This window comes from Podarcis tiliguerta (assembly GCF_965153285.1).
Source record: "Podarcis tiliguerta genome assembly, chromosome: 5".
NCBI classification, from domain to species: domain Eukaryota; kingdom Metazoa; phylum Chordata; class Lepidosauria; order Squamata; family Lacertidae; genus Podarcis; species Podarcis tiliguerta.
Window position 1 is genome coordinate 22,996,286 of NC_139538.1, and position 22,936 is coordinate 23,019,221.

The window sequence follows — 22,936 nt, forward strand, 5'->3', positions numbered from 1 at the left end:
TAGTTTCCCTTTTGTACTAAGAATATTTTCTCAAGTGATGCTCCAGTAATGTGAGGCCTGACAAAGTTCCCATTCCGCTAGTCATGCCTTTCCCTGCAAACAGATCTGGGTTATCATAAACATTGGTAAAAGGAACGGTTCTTAGCAGCAGGAGACAGTATGTCCCCAGTTACATACAAATTAATCAGATTTTATAAATATTAGAATCATAAAGGCTTCAGATGTATAGAGAAGCTTACAGGACTATAGAAAACTGCCTTATAATGTGTCAGACCATTGGTCCATCTACCTTAGTATTGTCCACACTAACTGGCAACTGCTTTCCAATAAGGATATCTCCCAGACCAACCTAGATATGCCAGGAATTGTAGAGTTGAAAGGGAGCCTGAGAACTATCAAATTCAACCTGCACCAAGCTCTAACCAATGTCCCCCATTGATTTACAGCATGGCTGGGTGAAATCACAATCACAGTCCCACTCCTACTATCAACTTGGAATAACCTTTGAATATGTCAAGGAAAGAGGTATGAATTAACAACGCAATGCTATACATATGTCTACTCAGAAATATGTGGGGCTACTGGAAGGTAAGTAGGTAAGTATCAGATTCAACTATATGAAGGAGGGATGGGGAACCTCTAGTCCAGCAGATGTTCTAGACTATACATACCATCATCTCTGAACACTGGCATGCTGGCTCACCTGAAGGCCACAGTTTGTAGTCATGTGTGGCTTGGGCCCAGGTTACCTGAAAGATGGTATTTCCCTATGCAAACCTGCCTGGGTGTTAAGATCCTTGGGTGAACACATTCTCTTGGGCTCATCGACAACAGAGGCACAGCTGCTGGTGACCCGAGAGAGAAAGAAACTTTTCTGTGGCTGCTTCCGTATTGCTGAATTCCCTACCAAGAGATTTTAGGCTGCCTCCCTCTTTTTATCCTCTGAAAACTAAGGTGCAGATAATAGTCAAAACTGGGCTGCTGTCAGGGCAAACTGTACTTTAATGCTGGCTTTAAAAATGTTTTACAGTAATGTATTTTAACTATCATTCTTACCTAGTTTTTATTACATCATAGTTTATAAGGATGTTTATAAATGCTGTAAGTTGCCTTGAATCCCAGTTTGGGAGAAAGGTGGACTATAAATACAGTTAGTTAGCTAGTTAGTTAGTTAGTTAGTTAGTTAGTTAAATAATAATAATAATAATAATAATAATAATAATAATAATAATAATAGGTTCTCCATTCCAGATATCAGTTATAAAGAGCAGCAGTACTGACATGGCTCCTGACAGCCAGATGTCTGTCTATGTGGTCAGTGAATATTTTTAGAGCAATTTTTTTTAAAAAAAAAACCAACACCCAATGTTTGAATTTAACTACCACTGGAGCGTTTGCCATTGTGCTCCTCTCTACAGTCATGCCAGGTGGCTTGACAGGATGGATTTGGCAGTAACTTCTATTTTAAGCTTATCTTGCCGTTTCTGTTTCTCAAAGCTGTGCTACCAAGCCACGGAAATAGCAAAAAAGAAAAAGAAACAGAAACAGAAAACACCTCTCCCATCTCATTTCAGAACTGCATGGGTTAAAAGGCTATTGAGCTAATATTATTTGCAAGTCTGCTTTCTCCACAAAGACAGCCATAGTCTGACCCTGAACCCAAGTAAGCGTTTATTGTTGTACCTCTTCTGATTGTAAATCAGAGAGCATAAAAGAGGATTTAATGGGGGAAACACGACATTACAGAGTGTAGGTAGCCTTGAACCTAGCTTGATTTAAATCCAGCCACCAAGTGATAGTGGAGAGCACTGAACTCCCTCGTGGGGAGAGAATGTCCTCCCTAAAGGAAATTTAAGAGTCTACATTTGCTCTAAAGAGTCCTCTTTAAGCTTATGTGCAGTTTCCCCCGCAAAGGAGTGGAACAAAAATGCATGTCCTCAATTAGTTGCTGCTTGCTCTATATTTTGCACCAGGTTTGGGTTGGATTAAACCATCTTCCCCAGCTGTTTTTCCTCTCTCAGATCTTCTATCTAGTGTAATTACATAGTTTTATTATTATCATCATCATCGCCACTTGCAAAAGACAACAAATGCATAGATAAATTAGTGCAATATTACGACTGCCAATGGGCACTTATTTGGGCATCAGTCTCACTGAAATCAGTGGGACTTGTTTCTAAGTAAACCTGCATAAGATTGCAATGTAGTTCTGATTTTCTTTTGCAAAAAAAGGGGGCAAACCGACCATGACAGTTGTACCCATGTTTGCTTATGCACTGTGGGGTAGAGGTTAGAGTACAGGACTAGGGCGTGGGAGACCCTGGTTCAAATCCCCACTCAGCCATGAAACTCACAGGATAACCTTGGGCCGAGAGCTGGACCATAAAGAAGGCTGATCACCGAAGAACTGATGCTCTTGAATTATGGTGCTAGAGGAGACTCTTGAGAGTCCCATGGACTGCAAGAAGATCAAACCTATCCATTCTGAAGGAAATCAGCCCTGAGTGCTCACTGGAAGGACAGATCATGAAGCTGAGGCTCCAGTATTTTGGCCACCTCATGAGAAGAGAAGACTCCCTGGAAAAGACCCTGATGTTGGGAAAGATTGCGGGCACAAGGAGAAGGGGGCGACAGAGGACGAGATGGTTGGACAGTGTTCTCGAAGCTACCAGCATGAGTTTGACCAAACTGCGGGAGGCAGTGAAAGACAGGAGGGCCTGGCGTGCTCTGGTCCATGGGGTCACGAAGAGTCGGACACGACTAAACAACAACAACCTTGGGCCCAGTCCTTGTCTCTCAGCCCAAAAAGATTGATGTGAGGGCATGAAGAGAACCCCGTAGGTCACCTTGAGCTCTATGGAGGAAAGGTGACAAATAATTGTACCAATAACTACATAAAATATGCCTGCCCCATTCACATATAAAATGATGGGTGATCGAAGGGAGTCTAATACTTCCAAAATCTGAAACCACTCAAGGAAAAGGGCTGACAATGATAGAAGCAGAGGAAAGTAACAAGGGGAAGGGAACAAAGTTAAGCTCCCCTCACCTGAGCTAGCCATTTTTGTGGTCATTTAAAAAAATAAATATAAAAATAGATGACTCCCCCATACACAGACACACACAAAACCTGGTTCATATATGAAAGGGTGCAAATGGTGAAACACTGATTTATTCAGGAAAATAGGATTAAGGGATATAAAAATCATATTTCTTCTCTCATCTTTCTCCAGTTTTTAAGAGTCCTCATTTTAGTAACTCTGTGGCACAGAAAAGTATATAAGATTATATTGGTACCACATCCGATCTGGCCTTCAGTCCCTGAAACATTGGTTTATGCAGGAATATAGGTTTAAGGAACGTGAAAATCTGATTTCCTCTCTTTCACTCGCACTTTCATCTTCTCTAATTGTCAGAGTCCTCATTTGAGTAACTCTATGACCTAGAAAGCGAGATAAAATTATCTTGGTACCTGCCCTATGAAACCCACTCAGCACAAGTGGCTTAATTACTTATAACCATTTCCTTTTTAACAACCTATCTACAACGTGGGTCGTAAATTAATAGAGCTGTCAGCCCTAACAAGCCACCAAAGGATTACAATCTTGCCATGGCATTATGAGTGGCTCTCACCGGACTGAATACAACCGTAGACTTATCTTTTAAAAACATGTCTGGAACGGATTAGTTTTTGCACATGGCAAGTAGATGAAGCGTTACAACAGAGTCTGCATCACTCCGAGATCTCTGACCACTTCGCATTTAACAGAATTAATCTGACTAGGAGTGTGACCAATTTGGCTTCAGAGGATGATAACATTAAGGGTTTGGGAAATAACATCTAAAAAATTCTAGTATGGAATAGAAAACTAAATGCCCAATTCAACTTTTTTGGAAAGAGCAAATAAATCGGGATATCTGAAAAACAACAAGCTGTATTTTTCGAATCAGTTTTTGTATTTAAAGGGAAACTTTAAGGAGTCACAAACCCCTTGACTTGGAACACAAATATATGCCAGACTAATGTACTGCATGCTCTTAGCTCCAGTCTCCCTGTTTTGTCATTGCGCCCTTCAGCTGTTCCTTCATTACAAGCCATCTTAATATCTTTGTCGTACCCATCCCTCAGTCTTTAAAAACCCTCCTGCTTTCATTTTTCTCCTAGTTTTTAACTATGTCAGCTTTGCAGTGTTTGGAAGTTCAATCTATAACAGCAGGGAATGCTGTTTGTAACAAAAACTGCTAATGTTTTCAAATGTAAGTGCTTAACATTCAGTCACAAGGAAGATAAACAACTTCTGTGATTATTCTATATAACCAGTGTGGTACAAATAGTATTATTCTAGGGAAGCACAGAAAAACGAAAAACAAAACGCATTAGCCACAGAATACAGTATCCTACGAATTTCAATTCTCATTTTTTTAAAAAAAATGTTAATAGTCCTTATGACTGTCAAATATGCTTATGTGTGTGTGGTCAATGCCTGGTGAAAACCTCAGAACCTGTAGGGATTTTTGAGTGAGATTTCCAGTAGTCACGAAGTCAGGACTCCAATCTTTCAGGAAGCTCCATTTTCAGTAGAAATATTCCACTAAAGAATAGGGAAAGAGTTCCAAAAACCGGGTGCTGCTACAGAAAAGACCCTGCCTCACTTAGCCATCTTCTTCACTTCTGAAAATGGAGGCACCTGAAGATCGCATGAAGATGCTCTTAACATGAGTGCTAGTCATGATGGCTATATACTACCTCCAGATTGAACAGCATGTTTCTGAGGACCGGTCACTGGGAAATAACTGCAGGAGAAGGCCCTTGCCCTCAGGGGTACTTGCCCTCACGGTTACCCGCTGTGAGAAACAGGGTGCTCAATTAGATAGACGTTTGGTTTAATCCAACAGCATTCCATTTATAATCCAGTGGTGACTGTGCCATTTCTCCCTTCTTGTACCTTCTCTGTGACACAGAAGGGATCTTGGAATAGGAATAATTTCTACATGTCAAAGAAACTTGCCGTTCTTCCAGCAGGATATCTATACATATACTAACACAGCGTTTACAAACTTTTATTATTTCTAATAAATAAATTAATGCAGCATTTGAAATTCATTCCGTTCGGAACAATTAATGGATCTATTTTGTCACTGAACCGTTGCATTTTTATAACATTCCAAGTGCAGTTACTAGGTTACTCGCTATTGCTACGATTTTGCTGCTGAACGGTCATATTTTTTTTAGATTTCCCGTGGAGTCCCTTGATGACTTGCACAACATTCTGCGCTTCCAGATTTGAAGGAATGAAATCTGCTCCTACAACGATGCTCCCAATTCCATCTCAGAACAAGTTGGAGAAAACAAAAGGGGTGGAAAGGGGTTTTTTGGGGGGGGTATCCACATCAGACTCAAATGTGGTGAGTGGAGCTTCAGCGTCGCAGCCGGGAATATTAACTCTGAAAATGGAATGTAGCAATTTTTGGCTGGTTAAGAAGGGGTCCACACAGCAAAAGTCACTGCAAAATTCATGTTCTAATTCTAATGAAAATGTGTACCCTTCGGCAACAGAATAGCGCAATGGTATAAGAGCATGCATGCTTAGATCCTAATCAATTTGATCAGAAAGATTGTTGGGGATTTAATAACACCCACCCTCCAAAAATAACAAAAGGTGTCTGTTCCTCTCTTTACAATTATTTTAACCTTACTCTTTACAATTATTTTAACCTTAGAAATCCTGTGCTGCTGAACATCAGTTCACACAGAGAAGCTACTTGCAAATTACCATAAGGTTTCATTCTAGCTGCATGATTATTAGTCCAGCACTAGTGATCTGATGAAAGGCACCAAAGCTTATTAATCAATTCACAAAGGCATCTGTTTGGCTACTGTGAGAACAGGATGCAGAACGAGATGGGCCTTTGGCACGATCCAGCAGGGCTTTTCTTATGCTCTTATCTATCACTCAGCTGGGGAACGCCATATGAGCTATTAGTAGCGATGGGGGAGAAGTTTGATTCTGTTCACATTTAAAGGCAAATCTATCTAGCTCACGCTTTCCGAAATAATACATGAACCGGAACAAGGCCATCCTTTGAAATCCTCGCTCCTCCAGCCAAGGAATGTGTATGAAAACACATCTATTTAGGGTAGAGTGTGCATTTAAATGCATATATTCGTTAAAATATACAAAAATGAATTGTTTTAGGGGAAATTATTTTGCAAGTATGTGCATATGAGGCAAAGCTGCTTACAGAAAAAGTGTGTATTACAAGAAATTCACGTTAAAATTTGGATGGTAGAAAAACCTCACGGTTGTTTACAAAACGAAAACTGTTTAAAAATGAAATAGTGTGTGTATCTATGCACACACAAATTAATTGAAACAGCAAGTAATTAATTAAAACAGTATTAAAATTGGTTTATTTATTATTATTATTAAATTTCTATACCACTTTTCATTCAAAGATCACAGGGTGGTTTACAATATAAAGTATGTTTCAGTTTCATCAAAGAGAGGTTCAAACTATGTTGCCCTAGCTCCATTTAAGAAGTACATCTGATTTGCAAATGGATTTATGGAATTTCTCTTGAGTTCAAATCAGTCCGATCAGATAATGTTTTTAATTCATAGGGGAACTGTTACATTTTAAGTATCACTTTTAAAAGTTATGAGCATGTCCTCCTTTATTCGAGTTCATTGGACAGCAATTTTAGCAAGAATATGGAGTTAAAGGGGATCCTTGCATCCTTATGCTTAAGTCACACTTGGCAGAAAACAAACATTTAAATAAAAGGACAATGTATCAATATGTGCTCTCTTATTCCATTTAAAGGAAACAGTAACTAAAGCGGAGCCTATACTTATTCTGTTCCAGAAAATTATTTCAACATGTGTCTAAAAACCTCAGGAGACTAACCTAACAGTTTCAATGAAAATTTGCTTGATATCGTAGGAAGCAATATTTGCATAAGCAAACTGGTAAAGAAATCTCTAATTTACCTGAGCTGGTACATACTATATCTGTTAACTCGAGAAGCATCCCATACCTTTAACCACTGCATTTGACAAACAAGTTACTTAGTCCTGCACACAGAGCGCTTATTATATTCCACTAGACAAAACGGATGGGAGAAAACTTGCATTAATCGTACTCAAGAGTGAAAGCAAAGGAATTAAAAGTCGTCATTATTTAAGTTACTTGTCTATTCATATCGGTTGGCCTATTCTGAGTATGATTTCAGCAGGATATCACTCAAAAGTTGTAGCAATGTGATCCACGCATTTTATTTCATGCCTGGAATACCCCACAACATTCCCTGTATAAAAAAATGAAACGGTAGCTGGTTTGAATCAGGGCTACAGCATGTATTTATGTGGGTGGGTGACTTGAGGAGGGGGTCCTTAACCTTTTCCCCCATGCTGTTTTCTCACTGGGGAAACTGCACACACACAACTGCTGAGCTGCTATCTGCCGCCAAAACTGTTGTGTGGAGAAAATAACAGCTTCTGGGGGCATAGGGCAGTTGAAGATTGAGGGGCCGGGGGTAATGCTCAGTGGTGAAATAAACAGAGTGGATTTGATTTAAATCAAATCGATTTAAATCATGAGTCAGTAAGACTTGATTTAAATCGGTTTTTTAAAGATAGACTCATTCTTGTTGGTATAATCTTAATATTTACAACCAGATAAAGGTTTCATTTTTGGAATAATAAATTTTCAGAGTAGTTTTTACAGTTATATCAGAAATTACTGATTTGGTTATACTATTAGAAATACATAGACAGATAACTGTGAAATTATTGTGTGGTTTAGTAAGTTAACTGTTTGCATTTGGACAACTTTTCTGCTGTACTTTATTGGAAGGAGAAAAACAATCATTTCCTTAATAACAATTTAAACAATTTATTAAACTAAAACAATAACATTATGTATCCATGTTTGTTAACTGATGTGGTTAAACTTTTTTAAAAAAAAAACCAACCAAACAAACTTAGACTGAGTTTTAGCACTTAAAACTTAAAACAAATCCTTATTTCCTGATGAATAGCCTTTGGACTATTTTGCAACTTAAATAGAAATCTTTAGAAAGATTTCTCCTCCAAAAGCATTTTATTTTAGAAATCCAATTTAAATTTAAAAAATCTGATTTAAATAAAAAATAAAATTCCGATTTAAATTTTTAAAAAATCTGATTTAAATAAAAAAATCTGATTTTTTTACATTTTTATTTTTAAAAATTGATTTTTATCCCCCCCTGGAAATGACAGAAGCACAGTCCCATAGAACTGTACAGTTGGAAGGGACCCCGAGAGTCAACCCCCCTTGCAATACAGGAATCCTGCCCTCAGCTGTCCCTGAGTGTGTTTGAACCACCAATCTTCTGGTTAACAGCCAGATGCACTTATTCACTGCCAGGGATGAATCCCTATTACCTCTGCCCCAAACCTAGACCAAGGCCCCCACACTGCTGCTTTTTTAAAATGAGAAACATGCAGAAAATCCCAAGCACATGATTCAAACACATATTTTAACCTAGCATATTATTTGACTGAAGAACTGTCTTTAGTGCTTTGTTTTGCCAAACTTGTTTGTTTGAAGGCAGTCTAGGTGGAATTTCAGGGCCTTGCCCACCCCAAAGAAGTGTTTGCAGACTTTTAAGTGGCTTAATTCTGGGATAGATCCAACTCTATCGCAGTGATTAGCCTTTGGCAGATTTTAAATTCCTCCTGTTAAAGGAAACAGCATTTTCATTATTATTTAAAAGCCGGCAAGGGGGGGGGACTGCGCTCCATATCTGGCATATGTCCACCTACGTGACTAATTGATTTGGCTTAAGCGTTGTGTCTTTGAGATTCAGCACAAATTAAAAATAGATCTATTTCTATAGGGTCAGGTTACAGATATCAACTTTGCTCTTTGCTACTGGTGGACTGGGAGTTCCCATTCCAGCACAAATGCCACCACAGAGTACACTGGGATGTTGTTCTGCCTCCCCAAAACGAATATATGCTTCCAATTTGACAGGTTTTACTCCAGCAAAATTACTTGCCAGTGATGGCTCCTTCTACCAAAATTACAAGAGCAAACCCAAACCTCTCACTGGCCTTCAGCAAAATCAAACTGCTGATGATTTTTGGGCTAAGTAAACTCAGAACCAAACTCTTAGAAGGGCAGTAAGTTACTATAAAGAGTTAGTATAAAATGTCCCTCATAAGCAGTAACATTTGAGTATGGTATTACCTCTATTAACGGCTGTTCTAAAGCTCTTTGGCTGATTTAAGGACTCATGTATCACATACAGTATTCCAAGCTGAAGAAGCACTTGTTTACCTTTCAGTGGGGGTGATCAGACAGCCGACTGAAACATACCTATAGATATTTGGGTGAGTTGCAGAAGATTAGTGAGGATGCCTGACTCCCCCAGTAGATTAACTATTGCAAAGGAAAATCAAAGGCAAAATAATAATAATCAGCCATGCCTAACACTTTACCAACTGTGAAGACTCAAGCTCTGTTTACCTGTAAAATATGAGCATTTAATGGTCATCTTGGCCAAGTCTTTGTGCAACTCTGCTGGCCAGTTTTGTTTTGTTTTATTTATAAAATTTATATCTTGTATTTCATCGCAGATGATCTCAGGGCTGGTAGCAACAATTTCATTGCAATACAACAACAACAACAACCACACACACACACAGAGAGAGAGAGAGAGAGAGAGAGAGGAGGGTGGGGGAGGAAACCATTATGAAAACAGTAAAATTACAGAACACTACTTTGTCTTTCCTATCTGTCCCGACACAGGTCAAAAATAATCATGTTGAAATGCAGGAAGAAGAAAAGGCCAAAAGGTGGATAACATTGCCACCAGGCAATTGGTGGAGGTAACTGTATCCCAGAGCAGGGGTGCCAATGCTAAAAAGGTCCCATAACTTCACGCAATTATGGTGTCATCAAAACAAACTCCATAACTGATCTTAAAATACAGACAGGGAAATACAGGCAGAGGCATTCCTTCAGGTAAACAGGTCCCAAATGGTTCAGAGCTTTATACATCAAAACTAGCACACTGAATTAATCTCTATAATGAACAGGTAGCCAGTATTTGGTGTCATAAGGACAGGCTAATATGGCTCTGTGCAAAAAGCTTCAACCACTGCATTTTGTACTAGCTGCAATATCTGAATGGTATTCAAGGCCAGATCCACAATACAGAACTTGACATATGCTGAACCGACAATATTCATGTGTCGTAGGAATCTTGGCCAGGGCAAGATAAGGAACAGGCTTTGACTTGATGTTACCAATACGATGCATGGAGGAGATGCAAGCTGGCAGCAGCCATGACATCTTGTTAAACCCACAGGGCAAACAGAAGTTAATACGACTCACTTATGCTTGATGGCTTGACACTGCAACCCTAAAGAGAGTTGCTTGGAAGTGTGTCTTACTGGAATCAATGGGACTTAACTTCTAACTGAACGCAACTAAAGACTGTGCTGCTAATCAGATTTTCCTTCCCTTTATTTGCTCAGTGTGGCGCACCTGTAGGTCATGCTAAACGAGACCTATTTGAAAACAGATGCACTGTGAAAGAGCAACAAAAATTGATGTTACACAAACACCTTGTGTTAACTACGTATTGGTTCCTGTTTTCCTCTTCCCTTCATCACAATTTGTATCGGAGATCCAGCAAAATAATAAGAAGAGTGTCGGCTGTTTGCCGGAATTTCTGTTATTTAGGTTCCTACCATTTTAAGTGTATTTGCTATAAGTGATATATATCCCCCTTTCCCCCCGCCTTTTTTGCTCTCAGTTGGCTCGCTATATGTCTCTTTGCTTTTCGCCCTGGGGAAGTTCACACTTTAAAATAATTCAGTCCTAAAACTTGACAGCAAGTATGCTAGCATAAGCTCAGCCTTTGTATTTTTGTAATGATGTGGACACTGAGAACTTAAGAGTCGACAAGCTTATTTCACGCCTGCAGTGTGTGACATGGTTTGGGGTGGGGGGAGAGATAAAGGAACAGCTTAAAAACTCAGCTGACCATGTTTAGTTTGAAGGAAGTGGGTGGAGGAAGCTCTATATACTCAGCTGATTACCCGTCACAGTGTGTTTATCTTCTCTCTTTAATGCACTTGAGAAGCAGAAAGGACTTGCAAGATGTAAACAGAAAAACAAGAGACAGAGACACCAATATGCTGACTGCTGGTGCATGCTGTAAATTATGGAATCTAGCTGTTAGCACAGTACCCAACATGTCCTTTAGATTCCAGATTAGTCATTGTTTTGTTTTGTCTGAAACTGATAACTAACCTATATGATTTTAGGTTCACCCTGCCCTTACTCCAAGGACTTAGGGTGCCATCCACAGGACTTGCTCCCCATCTATCCTGTAAGGTAGGTCAAGATGAGAAATTGCAACTAGGCCAAGGTCACCCAGCAAGATTTACAGCTAAGTGTGAACCTGGATTTCCTCCGCACAATAGTTTAACCGCTATAACACACTGCCTCCTCTCTGAGGCACAACAAAGACATGGAAGTGAATTCCAGTGGCTAAAGGCCTTTTTGTGTCTCACTTGTACCTCAATATCCCATAAAAAAACCATCTCTCTCTTCCTGCCATACACTTGTTTGGACAAGCGATATGAGTTCTGATTCGAAATGCCCTTCCCTGGGAGCAAACTGCACTCAAAATAATGGCACTTATTTCTCAGTAGACATCAACAAGATTGAACTGTTTACCTTGTGTGAGCAGTGCAGATGCTAAGGAGGAACAGAAAAAGTGGACAAAGAATATGGATATCCATTTTCCTCCACAGAATTTATTTTACGTACAATGCTCAGAGCTTGTTGCTGATAAGAACTACACAGCTTTTAGAAGACATCTGAAGGCAACCATGTATCAGGAAGTTTTTTATGTTTGACATTTTATTATGTTTTTATATGTGATGGAAACCACCTAGAGAGGCTGGGGGAACCCCGCCAAATGGGCGGGATATATACAATAAAAGTAATAATAATAGTGCACATACAAACACCTTTTTGAGCCTCCCAGTGCAACCGTTATACACTTCTGATTCCTTTCTGTGTAGAGCCTAGGAGAAGCAAAAATGGGCGTAAAGCTAAAGAGCATGGCTGGGTTCAGATGGTCAGGAAGTTACTTGCACTTTTAACCAAATAGGGAAATATATATCTCCACGCCCCAGTCATGTAGTCTATTCCATTCCTAAAGTGGAATAATAACAGCAAATTTATCTGAGATGCTGGAAGCTAGTCAGCTGCCAACCAAAATGGTGCCACCTAGTTAAGTCTTTTTAAGTAGCTTCTTCATGACTCTCCAATTTGTCTGACGCCGCTCTCAATTCAACTTTTGCATACACAGTATGATGGCCATCATGTGGTGAAAATCACACAGACTGCAATAACATTCAAGCATGGGTAACAAAGGTTTAGCAGTTTAGTCCTAGCAAGAAATAATTTGAGGTCCGTAGGTAAAAGTGTTCCTTAACGTCGGAACAGAAAACAGCAGTTAGTCCCCTGGGAAGTAACAAGGCAGTCCTTAGAGTGAATGAAGCTTTCAAATGTTTTAAGCTGAGGCAAGCTGAGTTTTAACAGGAGGCAATTCTTGCTGCAGTTCAAAGAAACAAAATCACACTTCCACAATTTGTTTCTTGACCGACAACCAAATAAAGCTTACGCTACCATGAAATTAGGCAAAATCAAATAGTTCAAATTTGTTGCTTCTTTTCATCCCACAAAACTTGCATAATTTGAAACGATTATTTTAAAAGGGATCTTCTTCCTCTGAGAGGCTGAATGCGAATATTAAACAAGTTGACCTCAGGAACTTATTGTGCTAGATGGAATTTTCTACCCCACAGCCACTTCACTGAGTGTAACCAACATGGGGCCCCTCCACGTTGTTGGGACTACAATTCCCATCAGTCCCTGCAAGCACGACGTTGGCTATCCCTGCACTATGCCATACCAGCCAGTTCAACTACAGAAACTAAACCAATTAGCAGCGCCCCAGGCATTTTTCTATCTTCTTTATGTGATTATTCCAAGTGGAGATCCCAAGGATCAAACCTGGCACGTTCTACGTGCAAAACATCTGTTCTACCACCAAGATAGATTCCCTCCCTGTTGTTTTTTATCAATAATAATAATACTAATTTATTTATACCCCGCCCATCTGGCTGGGCTTTCCCAGCCACTCTGGGTGGCTTCCAACAAAATATTAAAATACAATAGTCCGTCAAACATTAAAGGGCTGCCTTCAGATGTCTTCTAAAAGTTTGGTAGTTGTTGTTCTCAATGACATCTGGTGGGAGGGCATTCCACAGGGAGGGGGGCCACTACCAAGAAGGCCCTCTGCCTGGTTCCCTGTAACTTGGCTTCTTGTAATGAGGGAACTGCCTGAAGGCCCTTGGCGCTGGACCTCAGTGTCCAGGTACAACGATGGGGGTGGAGACACTCCTCCAGGTATACTGGACCAAGGCCGTTTAGGGCTTTAAAGGTCAGCACCAACATTTTCAATTGTGCTCGGAAACGTATTGGGAGCCAATGTAGATCTTTCAAGACCGGTGTTATGTGGTCTCGGCGGCCGCTCCCAGTCACCAGTCTAGCTGCCACATTCTGGATTAGTTGTAGTTTCCAGGTAACCTTCAAAGGTAGCCCCACATAGAGCTACCCTCTATTCATTTCCCTCTCCCCCCACACACACACTATATACAGGGTGAGTCCTTTAAAAGAGGCCCCATAGATACAGAGTACACATGTTCCACAGGGCCTCTTTTAAGACTCACCCTCTGTGTGTGTGTGTGTGTAGGTTTCAGTAGGTGGCCATCTAAAAAACTGCATTTTTATCTTTGAACCAAATGCCCCTGGTCCATAGAGAATATGAAATGCAGTGGTACCTGGGAGCATAGCCAAAGACTGAAACAGCACAGCTGACGGTTCTGCCATTTCACAGGGTCTCCTCAGAAAGTGTTTGCTTTGCCTGCTACAATATTCTAAAAATAGCAAATGCATATTGGGCGATATCCATCTTGCACTCAAATGCAGCTGCTAGACAAGAACTACAAACATTCTGCCTTACCTTGATCACCTTTTATCAGATGGAGAGCTTGCTAAATGTTTATTTTTTTAACCTAAACAAGTTCACATATATACACACCCTCTGAGTAATAACTGGTTTCCCCCCCATTAACACTCTCATAACATAGGCACGCTCAAACCTTCAATGTCCTTTCCAATATGAAAGGCTGCTAGCCTTTAGAACTAATTTACTATTATTTTCATATGCATTTTAGAGGTGGTTAAATGTTTTTATAACTGTTTAGATTAACAGTTTTGTAACTGTTTTTCCTACTGAGGTGTTTGTACAGAAAATATACCTCACATAAATGTAATCATCACCAAACATTTTAGTTCATGATATACAACGTATAGCTTATTTTGCAATATACATCTTATTTTTACAGAAACGTTTTACTTGCTGTTCATTTTCAACAGTTTAAGTTCGTATTATTATTTTTTTGCCACGAGGCAGAAAAGACCAGACTGACCTCAGAATACAACCTCTTTTTCCCCCTTTAATTGTGCAAAAGCCTGCATAATAAATAACAACGGTAATCTTTACTTACATTAAAGCTAATTACAAACAGGGGGTGCAGGAGTATTTATTTTCCTGCTGGGAGTAGGGCAGAAATTCAGTAACAATCCTGGCCTATAAAGGGGTTCAGAAAGATTCTGAGGCAGGACAAAGAATAGACTGTAAAATATTAAAATGTTTACTTATTAAAAGCTTGGCATTGCCTGCTTTCAACTCCCATATGTCAGACATCTCAAGGTGCATGCTAGCAATGTTTCAGCCAATGCCATTCATGCTTTAGCAATGTCCAGATTAGACTACTGTGATACCCTCTACATGGGGCTACCTTTGAAAACAGTTCAGAAATTTCAGCTTGTGGCGAGAATATGGCAGCCTGCCTGCTGACAGAAACGGATAGGATCTCTCATATTTCACCTATTTTGAGACAGCTGCACCGGCTGCCAATTCGTTTCTAAGCCCAACTTGAAGTGTAAGTCCTGACCTTTACAGTCCTAAACAGCTTAGGTCCTGATTAATCTCAGGCAACATCTTCTCCTATTACACACACACACACACACACACACACACACACACACACACCTTTTCAGGGTGTCCTGCTCCAGATTCTCTCTTACGGAGAGGCTACGTTAAGCCTCTACAAGGAACAGAGCCTTCTTGGTGGTAGCTTCGATGCTCAAACGTTCTTCCAAGAGAGGTCAATTTAGCCTCTCCACTGCCATCCTTTCCAGAACAACAGTAGACTTTACATTGCCATCTGTTGAACTAGTTTTTGTTGTGGTTTATTAGGATTTTATTAAATTTGTTTTATTTGTTGATTACCTTTCATTTTTTCGTAAATCACACATCACTATAAATAATCAATATGCATATGAAGACACATAACTTGGTACAGGTTACCCCACTACTACCTTGTTCCATTTGGTGGAAAACCTGGTCTGCTAAACTATTATGGAGTCATGTAAGTTATATGAGAGTGCTGAGGTTATCGGTATCAGATAACCACTGATTCCTCTAGTCTAGTGATGCCGACGTATTTTGCTGGTCACTAAGGTATTGGCCAGATGCCATGATCTGAACTTAGGACCTTCTATATAGACAGCATGGGCCCAACCACTGAGCTCTGGAGCTTTCTTCATAAATTATGGGACTCTGGCCACAGGGAGGAGATGAAGGGCTCTATGATTTAATCCATTGACCTGAGATTGATAGCCACATGGATCAACCGCAAGAGACAATTCTTAAGATTTAACATTTCAAAATATCCTGCATTAGGGTGAAAACTCTGATTTGTAATGTGCTTGAAAGAAATCTTCTGATTCGGTTCCATCGTTTGAAAGTATACTCAGGCTTAATTAACATATGTGTTAGCACACTTGCCAAGCTTTACATTCCCCCTCCTGGATATATATATATATATATATATACACACACACACACACACACACACACACACATGCCAGTAGGGAGTCATACATGTGATGCACTAACTAAGCAAATGAGTGAAAGTAATTTGCTATGGTGTTAAAATGGGAAGTATCTGGGGATTGCATCTGTCTTCAGGATTTTGAGTCTTCCAAATAATGAGTAATCTCCAAGGGTCTGTGTTTATTACCAATTTATGCCAGAATATGCTGGTCGAGGTTAAATGATAATCTTATTTATATGAGAGTAACGATGCACAAACACATCTGTTGGATTCACAGCTTTTCTGTATTATAGCACGGTTGCTTAGAGCTTGGCGTTGATAACGCCAAGGTTGCAGGTTCGATCCCTGTGTGGGACAGCTGCATATTCCTGCATTGCAGGGGGTTGGACTAGATGATCCTCAGGGTCCCTTACAACTCTACAGTTCTATGATTCCATTTATTACATTTGCAACACATCTTTTAGGAAAACGTCTTAGAAGGCGGCTTGCAAAATACTGGAAAAAAAAATTGTATGGTCAATCAAAATCAAAATAAAGTCACACTATATTGTTGTGTGCGTGGATTTTCAATTTCACCAGACTCAGCATTCTGGGCATGACAACTCTATCATTGCTTACTGGGTGCTAGTTCTAGGGTGGTTGTGGAGCCTTGAGCAAGATAGCGCATCAACTTCCATGCATGGTGGGAGCTTGAAAACCAGAATTCACTCCAAGAAGTCAAGCTGAGGTCTCCTTTGCAATTCCTCCTCACAACAGAACACTTGTTCCCATGAGCAGACAACTCCCACAAGCAGTTAAACCAGCCTTGTGAATAGTTCCATAAAAAGCAAAATTTCATGATCAAGGGACATAAAATGTTTAATTATAGTTTGACTGCAGCTGCACACCATTTGTGGCCCAACAAAATTTTCACTTTGTGTCCTATTCAACATTTTAAAACAGGTGTGAGGAACCTCTGGCCCTCCAGATGTTGCTGAGCTACAGTTTCCACCATCCCCGGCCATCGATTATACTCGCTGGCGCCGATGTGAGTTACAGTTCCTCAACATCTGGTGGGTCAGGTCTTCCCCACACCAGTTTAAAAGTTTCCATGCTTAGGCATCGAGACATCACCCATCCTTGCCACAGAAGACTGAAGTCCCCTTCAGGCTCAACAGGGGAGAAGAGATGCTGCTATCTGAACTAGCCAGATGTTTAACTGATGTTCAATCACAGTCAGTCCAGACATTTCGTTTTGGTGACTGTAACATTGGTTTAAGAAGCCATTTGGAGCCTGGCTTATATATCTGAGTTTCTAACACTGATCTCATCCCTTCCCTATATAGTCTGTTGCTCTGTTTCATTTTGTATTGAAAATCCACGTTTTTAAATGGCTGAGAGTATGGTCCGAAGGCACTTACCTTGCTGGTGCTAAGAACGCCTGAGCCTGGGACAAAGGAAGTTTCCTTATATAGAGTCGGAGCAATGCTCCATCTAGCTCAGTACCGGCTACACTAACTTCCAGCAACTCTCCAACGTCTCTCCCAGCTCTAACTGGAGATGCCAGGGACCTTCTGCAAGAAAAGTACGTGCTCTACCATTGAGCTACAGCCTTTCCCCATTCCGGAACACCGAATGAATGGAAGACACCCCAGAAACCACACATTTCGCCTTGGGCTCCGTAACGGATGAGAAGTGAGATACAAATATGAGAAAGCAAATCACTTGAGAGGTGAGAGGTGGGATGGCAGAGTCACCAAGACCCAGACAGAGAAGCTTGGAGGCCCACATCTGGTCGCGCTGACTGACACTCCTTACCCATGGCCTATGGCTAAGGTGTAGTATTGAGTGTCTTTCATCTGCCCTTTGTGTTGCATCCCTCAGTCACTGCAACAACAGCTTGCACAATGGTCCCCGTAATCAAATGAATGGAAGTTACCTAGCAGCAACGCTTAATGGAGAGCTTTCCTAATCCTTAAGAATGGCCATGGTTGCCAAGCAGAAGAACGAAACGACAAATCCTTGGCTCACTAGCTTTGGCAACCAAGGCTCCCGGGGCCAACAGAAATTTGTGCGCTAGCTATGGAGCATCCGAAAACAGAAAAAAAGAGATAGATAAGCAGGCAGGCAGAAGATCGTCACTGCAACATGGCCTATGTGACTGACAAGTGGTATTACAACGTTATTCTACAGCAAGAAAATCTAAGCTGACCTTGAGTGTGATATGGCCAAATGGCAAGTCACAACCCACAACATGCCTTCAGCCGCCAAAGCAAACACAGAGCAGAGAATTTACTTTTCTCACAGTTCCGGCGACTGCTGTCCAGTCAGTATGAACAAGTCCAGTCATAAACGAGGCAGAACTGAACATTTGCCCCTTCGCAGCCTAATTCCAAGTCCAAATATTTGGCTGGAATGGCAGCCCTATTTCATTTTTAAAACAAGCAAACATACATTTCTCCTTCAACTTCCACTTTGTCAAGCCGTAGGTTCATCAATTACAGGCATCACTTCTTTAGACATTACACCAGAGGCAGGAAAAGTGTGAGTGTGTGTGTATGTGTGTGTGTGCATGACTCAACCACGTATCGATTTCTCACTGCTCTGTAACATGCAAAAGCCATCCTGGCTCTCAACCAGATTCAGAACCCTAAAGGAAGCCTAAATACTTGCCTTTAAATCAGTTCAGTTCCATTTAAGTCAATCAGACTAAGCAATTTGAAATTCAAGCCCTTTACCTGCATGGGCTGTGGCATGTTGAGGTCAAGGTGCATTGAGCGTAAGCCTATGCATTTTTACTTGGAAGTAAATTCCACCATGTTCAATGGGGATTACTCCCAGGTAAGTCGTGCATGCTAGACTGAAGCCCTAATCTGTATGCTCAAAGGAACATATGCCTTATGCCAGACCACTGGTATACCTAGCTCAGTATTTCCAACGCTGAATGGCAGAGACGCTACAGGGTTTCAGACAAGGAACAATTCCAGCCATACAGATGCCAGGGAGTGAACTTGAAACCTTCTGCATGCAAAGCAGATGCTCCACCACTTAGCTACAACCTGTCTCCCAAATAAACAAGTCTGGGATTTCAAGCATGGTAAACTAGGGCAGAAGATACGTCTCAAGCCTGACTGATGAAAGCAGGAACATATTTGAAAACAGCAATTCTAGACATCATCCATTTTCCTGAAGCAGTAATATATCCATAGAGCATTAGCTATAGTTCCCTTTCATAAGTGCAGAAACATGGTTTGCAAATCCAATATTTAAACAGGCGATCCTTTCATAAGCTGAGACTTATACAAGTGATCTTTTAATTGAGACTTTTAGTGAAATGTTAACGAAGGAAATTCTCAGACTTTGTGACTGCTGACTACATACAACAACTATCTAGGTATGCTCTCAGCACCAGGCAATTGTTCAGAAGACATGGCCTTTAGTTTGAGGACTCTAATTTTTTTCACTTTAAGCACACAGAGAGAATTATCCGTTGAATTTTTTCTGCAAAAGAAAAAAAGCAGAACCCTTTCATGTCCTAATGACTAACAAATTTATTGCAGTAAGAGCTTTCAGAGTAGATAATCCCAGCCTTTAACAGTTCAGACCTGAGTCCATCTTTCAGTCTAAACGTGAATTGTATTTGCTTTTTGCAGTACTAGGGACTAACACTCGTCTGAGGTGCACAAATGGTACTTCTTAACATTCCAACTTAAAGATACACTGTAATTCTAAGGTAAGGATGAAGGAACTTTAATAAACTGCAAGAATACAGAGCCTAGCCCTTCTGAAAAACCCCACACTCTCTCCCTGCCTTAAAGCATAATTATTAAAACCACAACCTCATTAATAAGATTAAAAAATAGCATCCTTTAAAACTCAATGGCTTCAGTGATTACAACTGTTTCAGTCATTATTTCTGTCTTAGCTTTGAAAAGAATGATAATATTTACTCACTTTCAATGAATCAAAGCAGGCGATTACTCGTCCATTTTCAACTTGGCAGCTTTTCGATGGATGTGCAAATTTACATTCCGTATCTGGACGTGAGCAGGTTCCTCTTTGGAACTCACGACACACTTCCAGTGTTAGCCATTTTGTGTCCCGGATTGGTGTGACACTTACAGCCATGTTTAGATTTTTTTTTACAGGTAGTTAAAATTGTCAATGAAACAAACAAATTAAAAAAAACAAAAAAGGAGAGAGAGAAGAGGCCGAACTGATAAGACTGGAAACAATGAAAAATGCCACCTCCAAAATGCTTCCCCCAAAGCCCCAAAGCCCAACGTTAAAAGATGTAAAGTTGTGTTGTCGCAACAGCAAGGAATAGATTTCCCACTAGAAAGTCACAGCGCGAAACTGTCAATCAGAAGAGGGGGATGGTTTTGGAACTTAAGGTCGTCAGAAAAATGAGCATTTAAAAGTGTGGCCTGGAATGAGCCTTGTGCTCTCAGCAAACCATTCTTGAGTGCCAAATTGGGAGGCCAAAATGCAAGCAGCAGAACGTGGGAGACCCTTCAGCAGCGAATTTCCAAGCTGCTCTCAGGAAAAAGTTGCCTGAAAGGGGAATCTCCACACGGCTGAATCTGCAGTTGTTATTATTAATTTTATTATTGAGATTTCGATTTATTCAATTTTTTTTGGTGTGGCGCAATTGGTATCGATTAGTTTGGCACAGACAGATGCAGCAGTTTAAAGAGATAAATCAAGGAACGGTTTATTCTGCTCCTTCTCTCTTTGATATTTTTTTTTTTCCTTTCTGGCAGAAGATTATCTCACTTTTCCAGCAAACTTTTTGTTGTTGTCGTTATGCTTATTATTTCTAAAAGAATAACTAAAGCAGCCTAGGGCAACGCCTGATGCTTAGAGCTTTTTTCTCTCTCTCTTTCTCTTGATTATAAGTAGAAATGAGGGGAGGGGTGGCTGGGCTAGAGGTGGAGAGTGGATGAGCTGTCGTCGCAGTCTAGCTGGCAGCAAGCAAGGCAAAAAGCAGAGTCTGCTCTAGAAGCGGTTCCAAGCAGCAGAGACGTCAGGAAAGGCACTTCTTAGTACCAACCTGTAGAAAAAACAGATACGTTAAAATTTACCAAGCAGCACTTCACTGATGTCTCACAGCATAATCACGTCGCCATGTGCTCCTCTACGCCTTACTACTCTCTACACAGCATGATTCCCCACCCCCACCCCTTCTCGGTCTCAAAACAAAACAAAAAATACTTACAGTGCAGCATATTGCAGCCGGCCATCGTGGGCTTATTAAAAAGGGGGCCGTTCTCCCCTCTGAAGCAAGGCATGATGATAGGGAGATAACCAATCACAGACAGTGTTGCAGCAATATTCTGGGCAGAAAGCCAGTCATGTGGGCTGTCTTATGAAAGGTCGCGCCTGTCAGACGTTCATTGCTATGCTATAAGCAGAGAAGACGTCCATCAGATGCGACTTTATTCCACTGCAAGAGGACGACCATGTGGGTTTTGAAATTTACCCAACATGCAGCGAGTGGAATAAACCATGTTAGCTGGTTTTTTTTTCCCCAAACAGCTTCCAACTCCAGCACCAAGTGCTTGCAGCTTCCAGGCAGAGGAAAGGGGGTGGGCTGCAGAGCAAGGGGGGGTGGATAAAAAGGAAAGCAGGAAAAGCAGCAAGCTTCCCAACTGCAGGTCACATTTAGGCTGCTTTTCTCCCCGCTTTGCATCGAAGCCCAGCAAGCCCAGAGCACGCCTACTGTATCTGACAGATGAATATAAAAGGGAAAGGGGTGTTCACAAATGGTACAGTCTCCTGACCTATCCAGTTCACTTCCTTCTAAACCATAAGCCCTGCCTCCTCTACAGAAAGCAGCTCCACTTCTCTCTCTCTCTCTCTCTCTCTCTCTCTCTCTCTCGCTGCAGAACTATTCCGTTCAGTCAGCACATAGCCTGCCAGTAGATCTCAGGCAGGTTAGGAAGGGTCAAAAATACCTTCAATACAAAATACAAGCCTAGGAGGTAGGAGCGGTGGGTATCTTCAGCCTGCCCGGCCACCTCCAAAGCCAATCTCGGAGAGGATAAAGTGATTCCATAACCGTCACCTTTAAATATTAAGTAGGCAATCTGGTTTAAAGCAACACGATACACTTCGGGTCGACACTTAAAGCGATAGCGTCAACAAACGGCCTACGGTTTCCTGAGGCTCGTGTTCACACCAGAACTCAGCTCCCCAGGGGCTCACGTCTTAAAATGGCTTCTTTAAGAAAGGAGTTTGCTTTGCACTATTACTAGTCAGGATACTCTCCGCCAGAAGAAGAAGGAAAAAAAGACAGACAGAAAAAGAGAGAGAGATGAAGATGGTAATGATTATTATTCAGAGAGGCAAACAACTGCAGTATTTTTCGGCCCGTGGGGGAGAGAAGAGCTGTTGTAAATTTCATAAACCAAATTAATCTGACGGGACTTTCACAAGATTGCATGGTTTTGTTCCAGTTTAGTTAACTCTGAAAAGCAGAGGGTGTTTTCACAAGCGCTGAATTTGTTCCTTAGGATTTGTTCTCTCTCTCTCTCAGAAAGCTTGGAGCACCCTTTGCCTGCCTGATGAAATTCTCTAAGCATGGGGGGGAAGTGTAGTGATTTCTACTTGCGGGCGCATATTTTAGTCCTTATGCATGGAAGTGCCTTTGTAGGTATGCTTACATCAGAACCTAAAGATGGGATCAGCAAGAGGCAAGCCCAGAACCAAGTCCAGCCACCTGAGGAATACCACTGGCCATCTGCAGCCAATTCGCAGGCATGAGAAATGTATGAAGGGGCAGCTCCTAGCCACACACCTGAAAGGTAGTAGCAGAATCCTGGCCTGAAGAACTGGCCTGCCATGTGAGCCACTACACTAGCTTCCTGGGAGGTGGGTCACTGTTGCATGCTGGGAGGAACAGGGACGAGGCAATGTGG

General features: G+C 41.0%; 1 protein-coding gene across 46 annotated transcripts in view; it reads right to left on the minus strand.

Annotated features, from left to right (window-relative positions):
• The window catches only part of MBNL1 (muscleblind like splicing regulator 1), a 178,483-nt gene that overhangs the window by 119,002 nt on the left and 36,545 nt on the right, over positions 1–22,936 (minus strand). For 17 of the 46 annotated variants that reach the window (XM_083442829.1, XM_083442816.1, XM_083442811.1 and 14 more), the window contains exon 2: positions 19,971–21,069. The exons of 10 other annotated variants lie outside the window; for them this stretch is intronic. In XM_083442829.1, the coding sequence (XP_083298955.1) occupies positions 19,971–20,144 (174 nt within the window). In that variant the 5' untranslated portion in view covers positions 20,145–21,069. Of the gene's footprint in view, positions 1–19,970; positions 21,070–21,100; positions 21,416–22,936 lie in introns of those variants that run through there. 19 more of the 46 variants (XM_083442842.1, XM_083442831.1, XM_083442823.1 and 16 more) reach the window with 8 other exon arrangements.